This window comes from Oncorhynchus gorbuscha, linkage group LG18 (assembly GCF_021184085.1).
Source record: "Oncorhynchus gorbuscha isolate QuinsamMale2020 ecotype Even-year linkage group LG18, OgorEven_v1.0, whole genome shotgun sequence".
Lineage (NCBI taxonomy): Eukaryota > Metazoa > Chordata > Actinopteri > Salmoniformes > Salmonidae > Oncorhynchus > Oncorhynchus gorbuscha.
The window spans coordinates 14169468-14192265 of record NC_060190.1 but is presented as its reverse complement, the minus strand read 5'-3'; the positions used below and the strand labels follow the sequence as shown (position 1 = coordinate 14192265).

General features: G+C 43.8%; 1 protein-coding gene across 4 annotated transcripts in view; it reads right to left on the bottom strand.

The window, feature by feature from the left end:
• LOC124003252 (keratin, type I cytoskeletal 18-A-like) overlaps positions 1-22494 on the bottom strand; it is a 28585-nt gene extending 6091 nt beyond the window's left edge. Inside the window, exons 1-10 of one of the 4 annotated variants that reach the window (XM_046311349.1) lie at positions 22405-22494; positions 21949-22192; positions 21452-21656; positions 18690-18772; positions 16649-16802; positions 10459-10857; positions 7144-7278; positions 5863-6083; positions 1626-1885; positions 216-318 (exon numbers count right to left, since the gene is read on the bottom strand). In XM_046311349.1, the coding sequence (XP_046167305.1) occupies positions 216-318; positions 1626-1885; positions 5863-6083; positions 7144-7278; positions 10459-10857; positions 16649-16802; positions 18690-18772; positions 21452-21649 (1553 nt within the window). In that variant the 5' untranslated portion in view covers positions 21650-21656; positions 21949-22192; positions 22405-22494. Of the gene's footprint in view, positions 1-215; positions 319-1625; positions 1886-5862; positions 6084-7143; positions 7279-10458; positions 10858-16648; positions 16803-18689; positions 18773-21451; positions 21900-21948; positions 22366-22404 lie in introns of those variants that run through there. The other 3 variants (XM_046311348.1, XM_046311347.1, XM_046311350.1) reach the window with 3 other exon arrangements.
• Positions 22495-22798: the final 304 nt, after the last annotated feature.

The following is a 22798-nucleotide window of genomic DNA, read 5'->3' as shown; positions in this document are numbered from 1 at the left end:
TTTTTTATTGATGTCAGAGTGATTAGAGGGACAATGGAGTGCGGAGTTAGCAAGTTTGGTCGGCAACTAATGACCACCAGCAGCATCAGAGCTTAGAGAAGCCTAATTACCGTGACTAAACGGTCATGTGGAATTTGACTTCCCTCGTGACTTGTGACCGCCAGTGTGACGGTAATACGTTCACCTCAACAGCCCTATGTCTGATAAATACTTACTCCACGGTGCCAGTGCCCTCTGCACTCTCCCTCACCACGTTGCCTTGGAGGATCTCCTGGGTCTTCACTGTGGAAATCCTCAGATCATTGTCTCTCTCTGGCTCTGCACATAAAACACATACTCAAATCAAATTTAATTGGTTGCACACACATACACTACATGACAAAAAGTATGTGGACACCTGTTTGTCGAACATCTCATTCCAAAATCATGGGCATTAATGTGGATTTGATCCCCCCTTTGCTGCTATAACAGCCTACACACTTCTGGGAAAGCTTTCCATTAGATGCGGGAACTTGCTTCCATTCAGCCACAAGAGCATTAGTGAGGTCGGGTATCGATGTTGGGCAATTAGGCCTGGCTCACAGTCGGTGTTCCAATTCATTCTAAAGGTGTTCGATGGGGTTGAGGTCAGGGCTCTGTGCAGTCCAGTCAAGTTCTTCCACACCGATCTCGACAAACCATTTCTGTTTGACGCTCGCTTTTTGCATGGGGGCTTTGTCATACTGGAACAGAAAAAGGCCTTCCCCAAACTGTTGCCCCAAAGTTGGAAGCACAGAATCATCTGGAATGTCATTGAATAATGTGGCGTGAAGATTTCCCTTCACTGGAACTAAGGGTCCTAGCCCGGGCCATGAAAACAGTCCCAGACCATTATTCCTACTCCACCAAACTTTACAGTTTGCACTACGCATTGGGCTGGTAGCGTTCTTCTGGCATCCGCCTAACCCGGATTCGTCTGTAGGACTGCGAGACGGTGAAGCGGGATTCCTCACTCCAGAGAACGCGTTTCCGCTGCTACAGACTCCAATGGCGGCGAGCTTTACACCACTCTAGCCGACGCTTGGCATTGTGCATGGCGATCTTAGGCTTGTGTGCGGCTGCTCGGCCATGGAAACCATTTTCATTAAGCTCTCTACGAACAGTTATTGTGCTGACGTTGCATCCAGAGGCAGTTTGGAACTAGGTAGTGAGTGTTGCAACCGAGGTCAAACGATCTTTATGCACTATGCGCTTTAGCACTCGGAGGTCCCGTTCTGTAGACGTTTCCACTTCACAATAACAGCACTTACAATTGACCGGGGCAGCCCTAGCAGGGCAGAAATGGGCAGAAATGTAATTAACTTGTTGGAAAGGGGGCATTCTATGAGGGTGCCACTTTGAATGTAAGGCCATTTTACTGCCAATGTTTGTCTATGGGGATTGCATGGCGGTGTACTTGATTTTATACACCTGTTAGCAATGGGTGTGGCTGAATTATCCAAATCCACAAATGTTTGTATATATAGTGTATAATGTGTGTGTATGGTACTCCTGCCTAATTGTGTGTATACGAGTGTGTATATGACCATTAACATGAATATGTGTATACCATTCTGTTTGTGTATGTGTCTGACCATGTCCCCCACCTGTAAGGATGACCAGGCTCTGTTGCCTATGCAGAGTTAGTGCAGGGCTCTTCCTCAGGCCGTTCTCTGTCACAGACCACCGCTGAGGTCTCTCAGGCAGGGGCTCGGACAGTGGCTCCTCAGGGGTCACCGCGGGGTCACTGAGGCCGTTCTCCTCCACGTCATTCTCTTTAGGCCCCTCCCCTATTGGGTCTGGCTCTCTTTTGGGGCCCCTCCAGCGCCGCAGCCCCATGACCTGTCCGTTACGCCCACCTGGGTACCTGTGAATAGATGAGAAACATGGTGAGAATGACTCAATGGAATCTGTGTGGGGGGGACACTCCTTCGGCAGCTGTCTCAGCTGCTGTCTACATACAGTGCCTTGCGAAAGTATTCGGCCACCTTGAACTTTGCGACCTTTTGCCACATTTCAGGCTTCAAACATAAAGATATAAAACTGTATTTTTTTGTGAAGAATCAACAACAAGTGGGACACAATCATGAAGTGGAATGACATTTATTGAATATTTCAAACTGAATAATTGGGCGTGCAAAATTATTCAGCCCCTTTACTTTCAGTGCAGCAAACTCTCTCCAGAAGTTCAGTGAGGATCTCTGAATGATCCAATGTTGACCTAAACGACTAATGATGATAAATACAATCCACCTGTGTGTAATCAAGTCTCCGTATAAATGCACCTGCACTGTGATAGTCTCAGAGGTCCGTTAAAAGCGCAGAGAGCATCATGAAGAACAAGGAACACACCAGGCAGGTTCGAGATACTGTTGTGAAGAAGTTTAAAGACGGATTTGGATACAAAAAGATTTCCCAAGCTTTAAACATCCCAAGGAGCACTGTGCAAGCGATAATATTGAAATGGAAGGAGTATCAGACCACTGCAAATCTACCAAGACCTGGCCGTCCCTCTAAACTTTCAGCTCATACAAGGAGAAGACTGATCAGAGATGCAGCCAAGAGGCCCATGATCACTCTGGATGAACTGCAGAGATCTACAGCTGAGGTGGGAGACTCTGTCCATAGGACAACAATCAGTCGTATATTGCACAAATCTGGCCTTTATGGAAGAGTGGCAAGAAGAAAGCCATTTCTTAAAGATATCCATAAAAAGTGTTGTTTAAAGTTTGCCATAAGCCACCTGGTAGACACACCAAACATGTGGAAGAAGGTGCTCTGGTCAGATGAAACCAAAATTGAACTTTTTGGCAACAATGCAAAACGTTATGTTTGGCATAAAAGCAACACAGCTCATCACCCTGAACACACCATCCCCACTGTCAAACATGGTGGTGGCAGCATCATGGTTTGGGCCTGCTTTTCTTCAGCAGGGACAGTGAAGATGGTTCAAATTGATGGGAAGATGGATGGAGCCAAATACAGGACCATTCTGGAAGAAAACCTGATGGAGTCTGCAAAAGACCTGAGACTGGGACGGAGATTTGTCTTCCAACAAGACAATGATCCAAAACATAAAGCAAAATCTACAATGGAATGGTTCAAAAATAAACATATCCAGGTGTTAGAATGGCCAAGTCAAAGTCCAGACCTGAATCCAATCGAGAATCTGTGGAAAGAACTGAAAACTGCTGTTCACAAATGCTCTCCATCCAACCTCACTGAGCTCGAGCTGTTTTGCAAGGAGGAATGAGAAACAATTTCAGTCTCTCGATGTGCAAAACTGATAGAGACATACCCCAAGCGACTTACAGCTGTAATCGCAGCAAAAGGTGGCGCTACAAAGTATTAACTTAAGGGGGCTGAATAATTTTGCACGCCCAATTTTTCAGTTTTTGATTTGTTAAAAAAGTTTGAAATATCCAATAAATGTCGTTCCACTTCATGATTGTGTCCCACTTGTTGTTGATTCTTCACAAAAGAATACAGTTTTATATCTTTACGTTTGAAGCCTGAAATGTGGCAAAAGGTCGCAAAGTTCAAGGGGGCCGAATACTTTCGCAAGGCACTGTATTTGATGGATAACTATAGCCATTTCTGTGCACTCAAAGAAATTGCGTGGCGGAAGGATATCTTATAGTGCGATCAGCACATCCGAATCACGATATGACAGAGCAGATTGAATCAATACAGAGCCTGGCATCTTGAGTTGAGCAAGTGCATTGTGATCTTCCGAGAATATAGATATAAATCCAATAGACTGGGAGAAGATCAAGGATGCATCATCGAGCGTCATCTTTCTCAACCTGGATGGTCATAAAACTAGATCATGCTGGGAACCTCCCAGATAAATAGAAGGTGGTAATAAAAACATAATTATGAGGCTTGCTGGGCTGAGTGTGCTCAATAGAGGGACAGATCTGCCATGTACAAACATAATGGCCGTGAACTGTCTGTGCTTGAATGCATTCGTGTGACCAGCCTGTGAATGCCTCAGTGATGATAATTGAGTATTATCTTTAGGCCTGTAAATTGACCGGAATCTTCCCTAATAAATGTTAAGAGGAAACAACATTAAAGATCTAAGTGAATGAAAGCCATGAGGTGAATGTGGGGATGTCTGGTACAGAACAGCTGGCAGTTTAAAACGCTCTTACAGTATATCTGTACACACAATGCAGAGAAATGTGTCTGTCTGTTTGCCTGTATGTCTGTCTGTCTGCCTTTCTTCATGTCTGTCTTCCTGCCTGCCTGTCTGCTTGTCTGCCTGCCTGCATGGCTGTCTGTCTGCCTGTACTGTATGTAGGTAAATACACTGAGTGTACAAAACATTAAGGGCACCCCTCACAGTTGTGTCAAGTTGGCTGGATGTCCTTTGGGTGGTGGACCATTCTTGATTCTTGAAACTGTTTAGTGTGAAAAACCCAGCAGCATTGCAGTTCTTGACACAAACCTGGCACCTACTACCATACCCCACTCAAGGTTTAAAAATCCTTCTTTAACCTGTCTCCTCTCCTTCATCTACACTGTTGGAAGTGGATTTAACATGTGACATCAATTTGAGATCATAGCTTTCACCCGGATTCACCAGGTCAGGCTATGTCATGGAAAGAGCAGGTGTCCTTCATGTTTTGTATACTCAGTGTACATTAGCACAAGTCTGGGGAATTTCCAGTAACCAACAGTTTTGCTATTATATTGAGTCACTGCCAAAACATCTCTGTCTCAACCTGCAATTATTTTGGATTCTCTATGTAAATAAGGCTTTCTTAAGCTGCTACAGTAAAGAAAGTCATCTGTCACACTCCTCAACAAAAGAGAAAGACAACACATAAATGTAGCTGTTTTGACAGAGAAACAAAAGGGATAAAATAAGAGGAATCTTTTTTAAATGAACTTCATCCTTTAAGCTCTTTTTGGATGGATTTGAATGTTTAATTTCATTCATGTTTGGGAACAAGGTGTTGCTTTTTCGATGAGGTTATGACTGTCTGAATGTGCATGGGAAACAAAAGATGGATCATTATAGGCGTGGGACGATCATGGGAGAGTTTTTATAGCATGTTTTCATGTTCTGTTAAAAACAACTGGGGCATCTTCATTTAGTTTAATTTGCAAACTGAAGGAGAGTTCATGCGACTTAAAAGGGTCTCCACCCTTCCTCATGTCCTCACAGATCCTGAGATCATCTTTCTCATACTGACTAATGATTCACGACCTCCACTTTCAATCCCTTTTCTTTCAGATGTATAGTGCCCTCAAAAAGTTTCTCTAGCAAAATACCTTCACTGTCTCGTTAAGAACTTCACTGTGATACAATTTCTGTTTGGACATTTTAATGTTGTACGAAAGCTATCCTGCCTGTTCATTTCAGCCGTCTTCATTCTTAATGCAGAAGTTCATTTCGGGTCAATTTTATACTTCTCATCGTTTATAGTTCTTATCAATAGTTCAGGTTTACGGTTTAAGACGAAGACCTGCCCGCTCATTGCTGTGAATATGTTCTGTAGCTTGAAAGAGTTTAGTATCACAATATAACATTTTACCTTTATATCAGTTACCTCACCCTTAGTAAGTGTGTATTCATCTGTGAGCATCTATGTCTGTGTAATTGACCAGAAATCGAATCTAGCTCAGCTGCTCCATTCTAGAGTAAAGCCTTTTGCTCTGGGGTTTACACATCTCAAATCTCAAGAAAGGTTACTCATCACCATGTAGTTCACCAAACCTCCTCTGCTACATCTGCCCCAGGAACTGTCCCAAATGGCATCCTATTTCATTTTTAGTGCTACATTTTTGTTGAGGGCCCATACAGCCCCTGTCTGTGACCGTTAGCCCCCTCACCTGCCCTCCTCGCGCTCCAGCAGGCGTCTGTAGGTGGCGATCTCTTTCTCCAGCCTCATCTTGGTATTGAGCAGCTGACCGTGGCGCTCTTGCTGCGTGGCCAGGCCGCCCCTCACCTGCTCCAGCTCGCCCTCCAGGCCTTGGATGACCTCTGACAGGCCCTGCAGCTGGCTGGAGTATTGACGCTTGGTGTGGTGGAGGGAACTCTCTAGACCTTTCTCCTGGGGAAGGGAAGGATGGGGGAGAGAGGGTGGACAGGTGAAAATGACGTGGGACAGAGAGAGGAGATAGGGAGCAGGTGAAAAGGGAGAGAAAGGGCAGAGGAGATGGAGAAGAGAGGGGAGAGGAGGAGAGAGAGGGGAGAGGAGATGGAGGAGAGAGGGGAGAGGAGATGGAGAAGAGAGGGCAGAGAGGGGAGTGGCGATGTAGGGGAGAGGAGATAGAGGAGAAAGGGTAGAGGAGATGGAGGAGAGAGGGGATAGCAGATGAAGGAGAGAGTGGAGAGGAGATGGAGGAGAGAGGGGAGAGGGGAGAGTAGATAGACGAGAGAAGGGAGAGGGGATGGAGGAGAGATTGGAGAGGAGATGGAGGAAAGAGGGGAGAGGAGATGGAGGGGAGAGGAGAGGAGAAAGGGGAGATGAGAGAGGAGATAGAGGGGAGAGTAGATAGACGAGAGAGGGGAGAGGGGATGGAGGAGAGATTGGAGAGGAGATGGAGGAGAGAGGAGAGGAGAAAGGGGAGATGAGAGAGGAGATAGAGGGGAGAGGAGATGGAGGGGAGAGGAGATAGGAGAGGAGAGAAGGGAGAGGAGATAGAGGAGAGGAGAGAGGGGAAAGGAGAGAGGGGAAAGAAGATGGAGGGGAGAGGAGAGAGGAAAGGTGGGGAGAGGGGAGATTAAATCATTGTAAAAATGGAGAGGGGGAGAGAGCAGAGAGTAGATGAAGAAGGTGGAGCACAGCGATGGAGAGGGAGGACAGCATAGAGGGGAAAGAGGGAATATGATAGAGGAGAGAGTGGATAGGGACAAAAGGTCATGAGAGGATGACACAGAACGTGGAACAGAAGAGAGAGTGAGAGGGGACGGGGTAGAGGGGGAAGAGGCAAGAGAAGATAATAAGATTGAGAGAATCACCAATAGTGTTTCAGAATCAATAAAGATGAATGTTCTCCAAACTCTACTGATCCATTATGGGTGTGTGGCAGAGACAGGAAAGTACTGTATGTGTCTGCCGCAATGCTGAGGCTACAGTGGTGTGTCTGTGCATGTGTGTGTGTGCTCACCAGAGCATGTAGGGACTCGATCTCCACCTGCAGGCAGTGCCACTGTTTCCTGGCCTCGGCTAGCTCTGCCCGCGCCTCCCTCAGGGCAGTCCCTCCGAGGTTCACCTGGGCCCATGCTGCCTCTTCTGCATTGAGCTGGGGGAGAGAGAAGGAGGTCATATAACACACACACACACACACACCTACACGTGCGCACGCAAGTATGCATGCACGCACCTACACACACACATCATTCACATGGAAGAACACAAAATTAAAATTTTGATGGAGATAGATGCTGACACACACACAAACAGGAACAGTTCACATGGAACTCAGGGACACACACACTCATAAAAACTGGTACCCACACACATTGGCACAGAGCCAGAGGACTCCGGGCACATGTGGGACAGGTTGAGGAGGGTAATCTGACACCCTAGGCGTTAACACGAACTCATGAACTATCAGGTACACAAAGTAAAACAACTTTAAACCAAAAGACTTAAACTTGATAAAACATTGTAAATAGGCTCCACACCTTTATAAATCTACCTGTAATCATTTCCCCCACAGATTCCCACAGGGCACAAACATGTGGAATCAAGTTTGTTAGTTAAACATGAAACTGACGATTGTGCTCAGTGGATTCCTCGAACCTGTCGACATCATAGCATTACTCTGTAATTACCATGTAAACAAGAACCTATTAGGGGCAATTATTGTAAGTGTTAACCTTAACCAGTCATTTTACAGTGAGAAGCATAACATAATAGCTACTCCATTTGCCCCATACAGTATGTACAGAGCATTCGGAAAGTATTCCGACCCCCAATCAGGCCCTATTCTAAAATGGATTAAAGAAAATGTCCTCATCAATCTATACACAATACCCCATAATGACAAAGCAAAAACTGTTATTTAGATTTTAGATTTTGAAACTGAAATATGACGTTTACCTATGTATTCAGACATTTACTCAGTACTTTGCTGATGCACCTTTGGTTACTGCCTTGAGCTTTCTTGGGTATGATGCTATAAGCTTGGCACACCTGTATTTGAGGAGTTTCTCCCATTCTTCTCTGCAGATCCTCTCAAGCTCTGTCAGGTTGGACGGGGAGCGTCACTGCACAGCTATTTTCTGGTCTCTCCAGAAATGTTAAATCGGGTTCAAGTTTGGGCTCTGGCTGGGCCACTCAAGGACATTCAGAGACTTTTCCCAAAGCCACTCCTCTGTTTTCTTGGCTGTGTGCTTAGGGTCATTGTCCTGTTGGAAGGTGAACCTTCGCCCCCACTCTGAGGTCCTGAGAACTCTGGAGTAGGTTTTCATCAAGGATATCTCTGTAATTTGCTCCGTTCATCTTTCCCTCAGTCATGACTAGTCTCCCAGTCCCTGCCTCTGAAAAACATCCCCACAGCATGATGCTTCCACCACCATGTTTCACTGTAGGGCTGGTGCCAGGTTTCCTCCAGACGTGACGCTTTTCATTCAGGCCAAATAGTTCAATCTTGGTTACATCAGACCAGATACTCTTGTTTCTCATGGTCTGAGAGTCTTTAGGTGCCTTTTGGAAAACTCCAAGCGGGCTTTCATGTGCCTTTTACCGAGGAGGGTCTTCCCGAGATCTGTGCCTCGACACAATCCTGTCTCAGAGCTCTATGGACAATTATTTCAACCTCATGGCTTGGGCTTTGCTCTGACATGCACTGTCAACTGTGGGACCTTATATAGACAGATATGTGCCTTTCCAAATCATGTCCAATCAATTGAATGTCCCACAGTTGGACTCCAGTCAAGTTGTAGAAACATCTCAAGGATGATCAATTGAAGCAAAATGCACCTGAGCTCAATTTCAAGTTTCATAGCAAAGGGTCTGAATACTTATTTAAAAAAGGTATTCCTGTTTTTATTTTTAATACATTTGTAACATTTTCTAAAAACCTGTTTTTGCTTTGTCATTATGGGGTATTGTGGGTAGATTGATGGGGATTTAAACAAAAAAAGGTATCTATTTTAGAATAAGGCTGTAACGTAACAAAATGTGGAAAAAGTAAAGGGGTGTGAATACTTTCTGAATGCTCTGTATGTGCTTTATCCAACTCTGCTTCACCGACAGATTTGGAACCAGGCTGTAACAGGGCTGTTTTCCACTCCAGACTCCAGTCCACTCTGACATAAAAGGCAACAAACAAAGTCATTCTATAGAGCAGACGCTGGTTAAGTACCAGTCGCTGCCTGCTTGCAGCCATGGGCCAAGATGCTTAATCACGCCTGTCACTTCAAAGTCACTGGCTGCATCCCAAATGGATCCCTATTCCCTAAAAAGTCCACTACTTTAGACCAGAGCCCTATGGGAGCCCTATGGGAGCCCTATGGGAGCCCTATGGGCTCTGGTCAAAAGTAATGCACTAACTAAGGAATAAGGTGCCAATTTGGATGCAGCCAGTGTGCCACAGACGGTAAAACTGACCAGACAGAAACAACACAGCCATGATGAGTGACTCATTCTACTCCCCCTATTCCAATGAAACCGAAATGATCCTATTTCAAAACCTGAAATATGAGTGGAAATATAATCTCATGGGTAATAAGCGAAACTGACTAGACGGGCTGCATTATTGTTGAAAACAACATAGCTATGAGAGAAAGCTATACGTTATTTGATAAATATATCATATTCCCTGAAATCAAAATGCTACTATTTCAAAGCCTGAAATACTGTCCCCATCCGATGTGATGTTGTCGAAACCAACAGCTATGGAAGGTGGCTATATGCTACATGCCAATTGCAAGTTATCCTTTTCAACTGAAATCCTAATGCCCCTATTTCAAAGACTGAAAAGAATACTGTCCTCAGCTGATGCCTTATAAGGACTTAGCAGTAAGCAGATCCGAGAGGCCCGTTACAAGTGATGTATTACAATGCTGCAGTTGTGGTTTACGACGTATCGATATCTAAAGAGGAGCAGCGTTTCAATATCGTAGTAAAAGTTGATCTCTTCTTCGGAGGTAATGGATTGTCTATGGGGCACCTTTCTGTGTGGGTAGGGGTGTGATGAGGATAAAGAGGGAGAGAGGTAAACAACCCATCTCAGACCTCAGACCCCCGCAGAGCTCCGACACTAATTCAGTACAACAAATCAAAACCAACCAACTCTTCTTATCTTACCACATATCACTGCGTTGCCTGGAAACAGCAGAGATAGAGCTATGATCAGGGTGTGACTAGGTGGCAGGAAGCCAAGGGAGGATGAAAGAAAAGACAGAGAGAGGGATGGATGAAAGGAAGGAAATGAAGACAGGGGGAGGGACGAAGGCAGTGGGATACTGCGTACCTGTGGGAGAGACCCTCCATGGGCTCGGGTACTGAGTCTGGCTCCGAAACGGCTCGGCCCGGCAGCGGAGCATGGAGTTTGATTTGGGCCGGCGGCCAGGCCGGGGTGTCGGTCATCTGGTACTTGATTTAGGCCGGTGAGGCTGAGGCGGTCGCACTGCGTCCCGATTCGGTCGAGGAGCTGGGAGAGCTCCATCCCTGTGCCATCCTCCTCCCACGCTGTGGCCGTCACTAGCAGCGCATCGCAGGAGTCGGCCTGCTGCTGCTGCAGAGCACGGGCTGCCTGCACAATGAGCCAACCAGAGAGAGGGAGAGAGAAGAGGGAGAGAGAGACAGGGATATATATGAATGTAAGAGCGTATACAAGAGTGTGTGTGTGTGACAGCGAGAGGTGATGGATCTGAGAGAGAAGGAGAAAAGGGAACAGAGAGAGAACGAGGGCAGAGGAAGAGAGCGAGAGAGAGAGAGAGAACAGTGTGAGAGCAGACACACGCAATGCAGGGGAGGGGTAGTGTCTGTTATTGAGCCTGAGCCTGTGAGTCTGGGACAGTGTGTGTGTGTGCGTGTGTGTGCATGTGTGTGTGTGTGGGGAGAGAGAAGCTGGATCACATAAAGACCTGAGTGGAGGAAGGGAAGGGGAGTATTAGTCAGCAGGAATTAAAAAGGGGTTAGTAAAAGAGAGAGAGAGAGAGAGAGAGAGAGAGAGAGAGAGAGAGAGAGAGAGAGAGAGAGAGAGAGAGAGAGAGAGAGAGAGGGTGGGAGGATGACAGGAAAGCATTGAAAGGGAAAGGATGGTGTGAAACCTGACATGCCTTTCCACTGAGATTAATAGGGGAGGTGTGAGAAAACAGGAGCAGGCATTCTTCTGGTTAATGGGCTAATAGGGAGAAGGTGTCCTGAGACGTTGTTCTTTCTTTACAGTAGCTTTCTTGTGTCTTTTTCTTTTGTTTCACCTTCTGTCTCATTCTCTTTTCTTTCTCTTGCTTTCTCTCTCTCTCTTCTCTCTTTGTCTTCTCCCTCTCTCTCTCTCTCTTTGTCTTCTCCCTCTCTCTCTCTCTCTCTCTCTCTCTCTCTCTCTCTCTCTCTCTCTCTCTCTCTCTCTCTCTCTCTTCTCTCACCTCTCTAATGTCTCTCTCTCTTCCTTCTCTCTTCTCTCTTTCTCTCTCTCTTTTTTTGTCGCACCTTTCTCTCCCCTCTGCATAAACATTAAAAAAAAATGAGAAAATGGGAATTATCAAAGGTGGAATATACTGTGCAAACACAGTAGATGCTGATCAGTAAAAAGTTAAGAAATTTCCTCCTAATTGGAACAAGACTCAGAGTTGGATAACCCCTGTCAGAGTCACTTCCCACTGGGCACAAACTGGTTGAATCAACATTGTTTCAATGTCATTTTTCAACATGTTGTGATGTGGAATCTACGTGGGAAATACGTTGGATTTGAAAAAATAAATCAACGTAGCATGTTGTTTTGAGGGTGAAACTTCAATTATTATGTAACCATGGTAACCAAATTTCAATGGAGACAAACCTTGCATAAAACATGTTGAATTTGTAACTTTAAAACAATGTCAGATCTTCAACATTATATCCAGTATCAGAAAAAAATACTATAGGCTGGGAAGCACCTCCTCCTGGAGAATATTTATATCTACAGCTACCGTTTGGTCTCCCAAGCCCAGCCCTGCTTAGCTATGATATTCATCAATAGTTATTGTTTTTATTCAAACCAGAACTAAAAATAGACAATAAAATAGGCCAATGGCTTCAAGCTCTGGTTGATTTCAAATGTAATGATATTTAGTGATATTGGAGTGTATTTGGTTGTCAACACAACCAAATATCAACATTTGAAGGAGATGTATCTTCTGCTTGGATAGTTCCATCTGTGTCAATTACTTTAATTCCATTTGGTCTATAAATGAATCATTGATAAGTTGGATTCACGTCTGCATCTCAACCAAAAATCCTGAATCCAAAACAAACCAACATTTAAATGCCCATTAATCAAAGTTTGTTTTGATTCAGTCCTATTTTTTAACTTAGATTTTTGGTTGAGATGCAGACATGAATCCAACATATCAATTATTAATTTGGAGACAAACTGCAATTAAAGCCAGACTAAGTCATTGACACAGATGGAACTATCCAAGCAAGAGATAAATCTCCTTCAAATGTTGATATTTGGTTGCGTTAACAACCAAACACAAGTCAATATTATCTTTGAAATACAATAGGCGAGATTGTTAACAAATGATGCTGGATTCATGTCCCCGACTCAAGTTGAAGAATGGGATTAAGCCAGTGGCTCAGATAGAACTATCCAAGCAGTAGATACATCTCCTTTAAATGTTGATATTTTGTTGCATTGTCAACCAAACACAATTCAATGTTACTTTTACAGTAAATAGCCTAAAGTTAAGGCTAACTTACAAACTAATGTAACATTCAACCTTAAAATAAATAACACATCCATGGCCACATTTTGAGGTTACTGTAACTATACATTTCTTCTTATGTAATTATATAAAGTGTGCATTTGAACTTTGATGTAACCTCAAAGGGCTGAAAGCGCAGTGATAGATATTTGGTGACAACTAAATCACCAACAGATATGTTTTTTTTCATTGGAATTTGGTTGTGCTTTTACAGTGGGGCAAAAAGTATTTAGTCAGCCACCAATTGTGCAAGTTCTCCCACTTAAAAAGATGAGAGAGGCCTGTAATTTTCATTATAGGTACACTTCAACTATGACAGACAAAATTAGAAAAAAAATCCAGAAAATCACATTGTAGGACTTTAAATTAATTTATTTGCAAATTATGGTGGAAAATAAGTATTTGGTCACCTACAAACAAGCAAGATTTCTGGCTCTCACAGACCTGTAACTTCTTCTTTAAGAGGCTCCTCTGTCCTCCACTCGTTACCTGTATTAATGGAACCTGTTTGAACTTGTTATCAGTATAAAAGACACCTGTCCACAACTTCAAACAGTCACACTTCAAACTCCACTAAGGTCAAGACCAAACAGCTGTCAAAGAAACAAAATTGTAGACCTGCACCAGGCTGGTAAGACTGAATCTGCAATAGGTAAGCAGTTTGGTTTGAAGAAATCAACTGTGGGAGCAATTATCAGGAAATGGAAGACATACAAGACCACTGATAATCTCCCTCAATCTGGGGCTCCACGCAAGATCTCACCCCGTGGGGTCAAAATGATCACAAGAACGGTGAGCAAAAATCACAGAACCACACGGGGGGACCTAGTGAATGACCTGCAGAGAGCTGGGACCAAAGTAACAAAGCCCACCATCAGTAACACACTACGCCGCCAGGGACTCACATCCTGCAGTGCCAGACGTGCCCCCTGCTTAAGCCAGTACATGTCCAGGCCCGTTTGAAGTTTGCTAGAGAGCATTTGGATGATCCAGAAGAAGTTTGGGAGAATGTCATATGGTCAGATGAAACCAAAATATAACTTTTTGGTAAAAACTCAACTCGTCGTGTTTGGAGGACAAAGAATGCTGAGTTGCATCCAAAGAACACCATACCTACTGTGAAGCATGGGGGTGGAAACATCATGCTTTGGGGCTGTTTTTCTGCAAAGGGACCAGGACGACTTATCCGTGTAAAGGAAAGAATGAATGGGGCCATGTATCGTGAGATTTTGAGTGAAAACCTCCTTCCATCAGCAAGGGCATTGAAGATGAAACGTGGCCGGGTCTTTCAGCATGACGATCCCAAACACACCGCCCGGGCAACGAAGGAGTGGCTTCGTAAGAAGCATTTCAAGGTCCTGGAGTGGCCTAGCCAGTCTCCAGATCTCAACCCTATAGAAAATATTTGGAGGGAGTTGAAAGTCCGTGTTTCCCAGCAACAGCCCCAAAGCATCACTGCTCTAGAGGAGCTCTACATGGAGGAATGGGCCAAAATACCAACAACAGTGTGTGAAAACCTTCTGAAGACTTACAGAAAACGTTTGACCTCTGTCATTGCCAACAAAGGGTATATAACAAAGTATTGAGGTAAACTTTTATTATTGACCAAATACTTATTTTCCACCATAATTTGCAAATGAATTCATAAAAAATCCTACAATCTGATTTTCTGGATTTATTTTTATCTCATTTTGTCTGTCATAGTCATTAGTCTGTCATAATTACAGGCCTCTCTCATCTTTTTAAGTGGGAGAACTTGCACAACTGGTGGCTGACTAAATACTTTTTTGCCCCACTGTATATGGTTGAAAGCATAATGATAACACATTGGAAATTCAACTAACTTTAGTCTGTCTTTTTGAGTGGGTGAGTATAGGTTGTAATCTCACTGATCAACGTCTCAACCAAATATTATCAAATTATCCATGTTTAAATGACATGGTGTGGCCAGTGAGCAGTGGCTCAGATGTGAAACTATCCAAGCATTAGATACATCTCGTTTAAATGTTGGTATTTGGGTGCGTTGTCAACCAAAAACAATTCAATATTACTTTTGTAATACCGTAAATAGCCAAAAGTCAAGGCTATCTTACAAATTAATGTAACAGTATTTATTCAACCTTTTAACTGATGTCTTCACTGAACGAATGCAGGTGTACGGAACCGTACAGACCCTTGCAACATGCACACAGACACTCGCACAAGACCGTACCACATAGTCCTGGTGCATATCCTGCGTTCACAGCCAGACACAATTCAATATTACTTTTGAAATACAATAAATAGCCTATTAGTTTGTCAACATGTTGACAAATGATGTGTTGGATTCATGTTGAAGAATGGGATTAAACCAGTGGCTCAGATTAAACTGTCAAAGCAGTAGATACATCTCCTTTAAATGTTGCATTGTCAATCAAACACAATTCAATATTATTTTTTGAAATACAATAGGTGACATGTTAACAAATGATGTTGGATTCATGTCCCCGACTCAAGTTGAAGAATGGTGGGGTTATATCCTTCCTGTCCCTGGGGGTGTCCTCGGATGGGGCCACAGTGTCTCCTGACCCCTCCTGTCTCAGCCTCCAGTATTTATGCTGCAGTAGTTTATGTGTCGGGGGGCTAGGGTCAGTTTGTTTATCTGGAGTACTTCTCCTGTCCTATTCGGTGTCCTGTGTAAATCTAAGTGTGCGTTCTCTAATTCTCTCCTTCTCTCTTTCTTTCTCTCTCTCGGAGGACCTGAGCCCTAGGACCATGCCCCAGGACTACCTGACATGATGACTCCTTGCTGTCCCCAGTCCACCTGGCCATGCTGCTGCTCCAGTTTCAACTGGCCTGGGCCCTAGGACCATGTCCCAGGACTACCTGACATGAGGACTCCTTGCTGTCCCCAGTCCACCTGGCCATGCTCCTGCTCCAGTTTCAACTGTTCTGCCTTACTATTATTCAACCATGCTGGTCATTTATGAACATTTGAACATCTTGGCCACGTTCTGTTATAATCTCCACCCGGCACAGCCAGAAGAGGACTGGCCACCCTACATATGCTCTCTCTAATTCTCTCTTTCTTTCTCTCTCTCGGAGGACCTGAGCCCTAGGACCGTGCCCCAGGACTACCTGACATGATGGCTCCTTGCTGTCCCCAGTCCACCTGACTGTGCTGCTGCTCCAGTTTCAACTGTTCTGCCTTATTATTATTTGACCATGGTGGTCATTTATGAACATTTGAACATCTTGGTCATGTTCTGTTATAATCTCTACCCGGCACAGCCAGAAGAGGACTGGCCACCCCACATAGCCCGGTTCCTCTCTAGGTTTCTTCCTAGGTTTTGGCCTTTCTAGGGAGTTTTTCCTAGCCACCGTGCTTTTACACCTGCATTGTTTGCTGTTTGGGGTTTTAGGCTGGGTTTCTGTACAGCACTTTGAGATATCAGCTGATGTACGAAGGGCTATATAAATAAATTTGATTTGATTTGATTTGATGATTAAGCCAGTGGCTCAGATAGAACTATCCAAGCAGTAGATACATCTCCTTTAAATGTTGATATTTTGTTGCATTGTCAACCAAACACAATTCAATATTACTTTCACAGTAAATAGCCTAATGTTAAGGCTAACTTACAAACTAATGTAACGTTCAACCTTAAAATGAGTAACACATCTATGGCCACATTTATTCAACCTTTTTACGGATGTCTTTACTGAACGAATACAGGTGTACGGAACCGCACGGACACTGGCACAAGACCGTACCACATAGTCCTGGTGCATGTCCTGCAGCTCTGTCATGGAGTTGTGTAGATCCGCCTCCAGCTGCACATTGGTATGCTCCACCCTTGCCTTGTTCTCCCTCAGCAGAGCCACCTGTTGCTCCAGACACTTGGTCTGCCACTCTTCCAACTCACATCTATGACAGGACACAGAACACATCTCATCCTATTAACTGGGTTGTGTTCATTAGAGCACTCAATAGAACATGTTTTAAAACTTTTTGAAATGGGAAAACTGAAGAAAAAAAAGGTGTGTTTCTTACTGGACAGGTCGTTCCTGTTACCATGTTTCAGTCGGCGATATTGACTAGTAATTAGCCTTGACCACAGTGGTCTATGCAAAGCAGCTGTAGGCCTACACTTTACCAAGAGGTGGTGATGGTAACACAGGGAAGTGTTTTTCAATGTACAGCTACTGAATGTTCCCTACTCTGTGTCAACTAGTCAGGGTACTTTACATGTGTGGTGAAAGAGCTACACGTACTGTGCATGTACTGTAGGTAAACACTGTGATACAGTATATGGAAATGTTTCAGCCGCACATCCATTGTATCTAAGCAGGTGCCTAGCCCTTTCCTTCAGTCACTGACTCAAAGCACCCTCGTTGGTCTCATGGCTGAAATGTTATTAATATTTTTCAAAATGTCTTAATTAATCAAGTACATTTTTTAAAACTGACATAAATCCAGTGATTCTACAGTATGTCAAACTGTTTTGTTATATTTCAGTCTTCTGTGATGCACATAATGTGTAATATTGGGATGCAAACTCAGAATTGAATACATTTCATATATCTGACATGGTACAGGTGTTATCTTTCTTCTTAAGCCTATAACCATGTGTGTGAGGTGTATACTTTTGTTTCAAAGTAGATTTGTTTAAGACCACCAAGAATCACTCTGTGTGACCCTGATGTAGCCCACTCTAGTAAAAGGTGTTAAGATATATAAGTGTTTTCAGGTCAAGGTAAATAGACTGCACACTACAATCTATGCTCCCGTGTGTTTTAGTGACCCTTCATCAGATCTAACCTAATCATGTAAAAGACCTTTCCCATACAGTGGGAAAAACATCTTGCAACAGTCATTCAGTAGTTGAAATAGTCCTCACTTCCCAACAGATGCTAAAGTCACAGTCACAGACATCAAATCAAAGTGTATTGGTTGCGTACACAGTTTAGCAGATGTTATAGCAAAACGCTTATGTTACTAGCTCCTAACAATGCAGTAAAATGTCAAAAAGTACACAAATAATATCTACATATTTTTTAAATACAATATAAACCTTGTGACACAGAGTTGCAGACAACATCGTGACAGTGATCCAGGTAAGGCCAGTAGGACACCGTATATAAATAGAGGAGGTGTGTATTCATAGCTCATAGCTGCCTGCATGTTGTTGCCCTCCCTTGCCCTTCAGGGGTTAATGGATCTCCATCTGGGCCCCAAATGGGACCCTATTCCCTATTTAGTGCACTAATATTGACCACACCCTATGGGTATCCTGATGGTTCCTGGTCAAAAATAGTAGTGCTCTAAATATGAATTAGGGTGCCATTTGGGACGCAGGTCTCTGGCAGTAGCAGAGGGGCCGGTGTGTCACTCTGCATCAATACCGATGGGAAAGTGCCGACCAGGCACAACACAGCCAGGCTGCGATTTGTATGCAGGTTGTTGAGCAGGAGTGGGAACTAGCCGAGTTATAACAAAGTGTGGGCTGCACTGCTGCTACAGTAGAGAAGAGATTATAAAGTATCTCTTCAGGGGAAAATAAGATATCTGATTGTTATTCAAGAGGTGCATTTAAAGTGTTATAGACTGAAATTGGTTGTTAGTATTATACTAACAGTAGGTGTAGGATTTGATGGATATTTACTTCTGTTTCCAGAAGGCGTTCACAACTGCTATGTTATATCTGTGTTTTCTTTAGATATGATGAAAATAAATACTATGAGGGTATGTGTTACTGTATTACTATACTGTAGTATTCTAGGCCTCACCTAGAATGTCCCAAACACTACTGACCTGGCCTGGATGGTAGAAGCCCAAGACATCATGTGGTCAGACCGCAGCACCAGCTCTGCATTCTCCATCAGCAGTTTACCAACCTACAGAACCAAAACACAGTCAACACACACACACAAGACAAAATAACAAGGAAGTGAATACGATGCGTGAAAAACATGATCGATTTCAGAATGTGTTCAATCTGGTTGATCCATGTAATGTCATTGGCCCAATAGGTAGAAAAAAAACACGATGAAACATGAAATCACATATGAATACACCTCAGAACACTGGAAGTTCACATTACCAGGTGCTGCATCAAACGGGGTCTTTCTCAAAATGTGAAAACATGTGGGTGAGTCTTATCACAATAGAACAACTGTAATAAAGGTTTCGCTTCCTTGAATTACACCAGCCTCGTCTCATACTGTGTGGCATGACATTGACCAATGGAAGAGTTGGCTATAGCACATAGAGCATGGGACAAGGCTAATACACTAGCACAAGCATGAAGATAGAAGCCTTTGAAATATCATCAAAGAAAGGAAGTTGGAACAGAGATAAGATAGAATACGGAAGTTCGGGATACTTCGGGATTGTTGGCAATGAGGCCCTTTATCTACTTCCCCAGAGTCAGATGAAATCGTGGATACCATTGTTATGTCTCTGTGTCCAGTATGAAGGAAGTTAGAGGTAGTTTTGCGAGCCAAAGCTAACGAGCGTTAGAGCACTGACTGGAAGTCTATGGGTATTTACCAGCATGCTAGCAGATACCCATAGATCCACTTCACATTAATTTAAAAGACTGCATAATAATATTCTGCCTGTTCATACTTGTCAGATTGCCACCAGCTCAGTGAGTCAGTTTTATTACATGATGATGTCCCACGATTTGGGTTCATTAAGACAAGGCCTGAAGCAGCTGTGGCACAGATATTAAAGCCAAAGAGCCTCTCACAGTAATTCTAGTACTTGACCTCAAAACTCCTAAATGTTTGGCGTTAACTGCAATGTAAGTACATGAAACTTAAACACATGTTATCCAAAATCTCTTGCATCTTTGATATGGAAATGTTTACTGTATAACCTAGGGCCATTTTGAGTTTCAATGCTGACTCTTCCGTTGCCAATCACAACATCACAATGCTTACTCAAGACAAACACACCCGTTTTGAAGGAGGAAAACCTGAAATAACTTGGACAATTGTGTTTTTGCTCACAGAAGTGCCTCAAAGATTATCATCATATTTTCATTGTAATTACTCGTTCCAGTATCTTAGCTCTGTCAGTTATTCATCTCTGACTGTGTTGATTCATAGCCATGAGAGAGTACAAACCAGATATCAGCACTTTGTCTTCCAACAGGGCACTCTCCAACTGAACATTAACTGATTGATTTAAAATGAAATGTGTCACATTTTGTAAATAACAGGTGTACACTAACAGTGAAATATTTACTTTCAGGCCCTTCCCAACAACGCACAGAGAAATAGAAAAATAATAACACAGGGAATAAATACAGAATGATTAATGATAACTTAGCTATTTACACGGGTACCAGGAATTCCTTATTATGGCTTGTTATTCAACACTTCTCAATAGAACGAGGGTGGCGCCAGGTCTTAGAACCTAAACCCACAACAATAACAGCAGTCTAGGACTGAAACTGGCCTTGAGGAAGATGCACATAACAAAGACAATTGTTACAGCAAATCACAAATTCATGTCAAAGGAAGATCTGAAGAACGTTATCAGTTATGCGTATATGTCAAGTCATACATTTTTCATTTGATTTGATTTATTTAGCCAGGATAGTCCACTCAGTAACAATTGCCACTGTTTTACAGGGAGTCCTGGGTTCCATAGAAGTCAACATTCCAGGTATTAGTTCAGGCGAAAGTGTGAGGAAATGTCCCACATATGTACATTTGTACATGACAGGTTCTCACATGGGAAAGTCTGCAGATATCGTATCAGTGCTGCTATGCATGATGGACCTTTATATTGATCCAATGGATTGGCAATCGCTCATATTTTACGCAACACTCTCGCTGAAAGTGAAATTGGGCATAAAAGTCAACCCACCCGTTGGCTTCAATACTAATAGGTCAGATCTTGGTGCTTTCTTTGCCTTTGTCTCCATTCACCTTCAGAGACCATAAATCAAGGAGCGGTTGCAAAACTTCCAATCAGCTCATGCGAGTAAGCTGACAATTACAGCAGCCCGTGTTAATGGTCTACTAGGGCAGTGGCCTTTAAAGGAATAAAAGGATCCACATTCTTGAGTGTGACAATGGAGTGATGGCTTGTTTCCAAATGTCCTGACATACAGTATGACACTACTTCTCACCCTCTGGAACAGTTGACATTGTCTTGGTAGGAACCACTTTGTCAAATGTCTGTTTTAATTTGACTGCTATTAAGTGTAATCATCGCTAGGACTGAAAATCGTTAATAACTGGTTTGCTCAGTCAGTGCTGTATCTGTCTCAAAGCCAAAACCCTGCACGCAAGAAAACACATATCATCTGCTTTGCTCTACTCTGGTAAAAAATTATACGGAGAATATACAATACAAGTTAGTCCAAGTCAGTCCTAATAGCTACTGTATGGCTAGAACACAGCTGCTCAAACAAATCTAGGCATTACAGTACCTCAGCATAATCACTGGCAAACTAAGTTACTGTCAGTGGACATAAGAAAAAACACTGTTTAATGAGTTGGGGTCCCTCATGGCTCAATGTCTGGACCAGTTAAAAAGGTAATAGATGCCAGTCTCACCTGGGCACGGAGATCGTCCACAGTCCTTTCCTGCTGGGTACATTCCTGGAGGTGCGGGGCGTTCTTTAGGCCCCAGTATGCAATCTGGCCCTCCAGATGCCAGTTTGCCTCTTGCAGCTTGTTAACCTGCTCCAGGAAGCCCTTCAGACGGCTGTTGAGGCCCTGCATTGACCACCGAGAGTCCTGCAGCAAATCCATGGTGCTCCTATGCAGTGTACACCCCAAAGAAAAACACAGAATCCTCTCAGGGGTGCTATCAAACACTTACAGGCTCGCCAACTCAGGAGAGTGTCTGATAACAAGTGTCAACCCAAACGTACGGTAACTACTTATGCTATCCAAAAACTCTTTCACTACTATTGCAGCATATGTCCACACCACAGTCACTTCTACCCACTTGCAACGCTGGCAGGCGGTACCCTGCCTGCCACCGATACTGGTGAGATTACGGACCCATGAGGTGGTTACTGGGTAAATATTTACCCAGCAATACTCACCCGTGAGGCAATGTGGCGTCCCTTTCTCTCTCCCTCTCTCCTTCCCCCCTCTCTCTATCTCTCTAGGGTAGGCAGCACCGTGTGTTGGCAGTGGTAAGATAAGCACCAGTCTCAGTAGCCCCTGGTCACTGCAGCGAGCTGCTCCTGATCCTCCCCTCCCAGACAGAGCTGGACCACATTCTTCTCCACTGCTTCAACAACTTTCACTTTCCCACTGGGTCCCAGGTCAGAGACGGTCCCCTGTCTGTGACAGATCAGATAGGAATGGTAAGGTTAGGGCTAGTCTCTGTATTGCTCTCGCACCAACTATGTGCCAGCTATCATGGGGTCAGCCATGACAGGGCCAGTGGTACTGTCCCTGTTCTTTCCCCCCACGAACACAGCCTGCAGCAGTGCTGTAGGTGTGTGTGCTGGGGTAAAGCAAAGCGCTCACTTGCTGGACACACTGTTGCTTACTTATTGTGTTCTCTGATCCAGGATTAGTGAGCCCTGTGTGGAGGGAAAGTTCAGGCACACACTGCGACACCACTCTCTGTTTGTGTGAGTGTGTCTGTGTTTGTGTCTGTTTGCGTATGTGTGTGTGTGTGTGTGTGTGTGTGTGTGTGTGTGTGTAAACAACATATCTAGTATCTACCAATAATTAATAGTGAGAAACGAATGTCTATCCACTGACTCATCCGACCAACAGCCTGTAATAAACACTGAACTTTGTGTTGTGTCACATGGGTTGCTCAATTCCTCCCTTGACTACCACTACCCTCTCATTGGCCTGTTTTGTGAGTGAGTGACTGTGTGTGTGTGTGTGTGTGTGTGTGTGTGTGTGTGTGTGTGTGTGTGTGTGTGTGTGTGT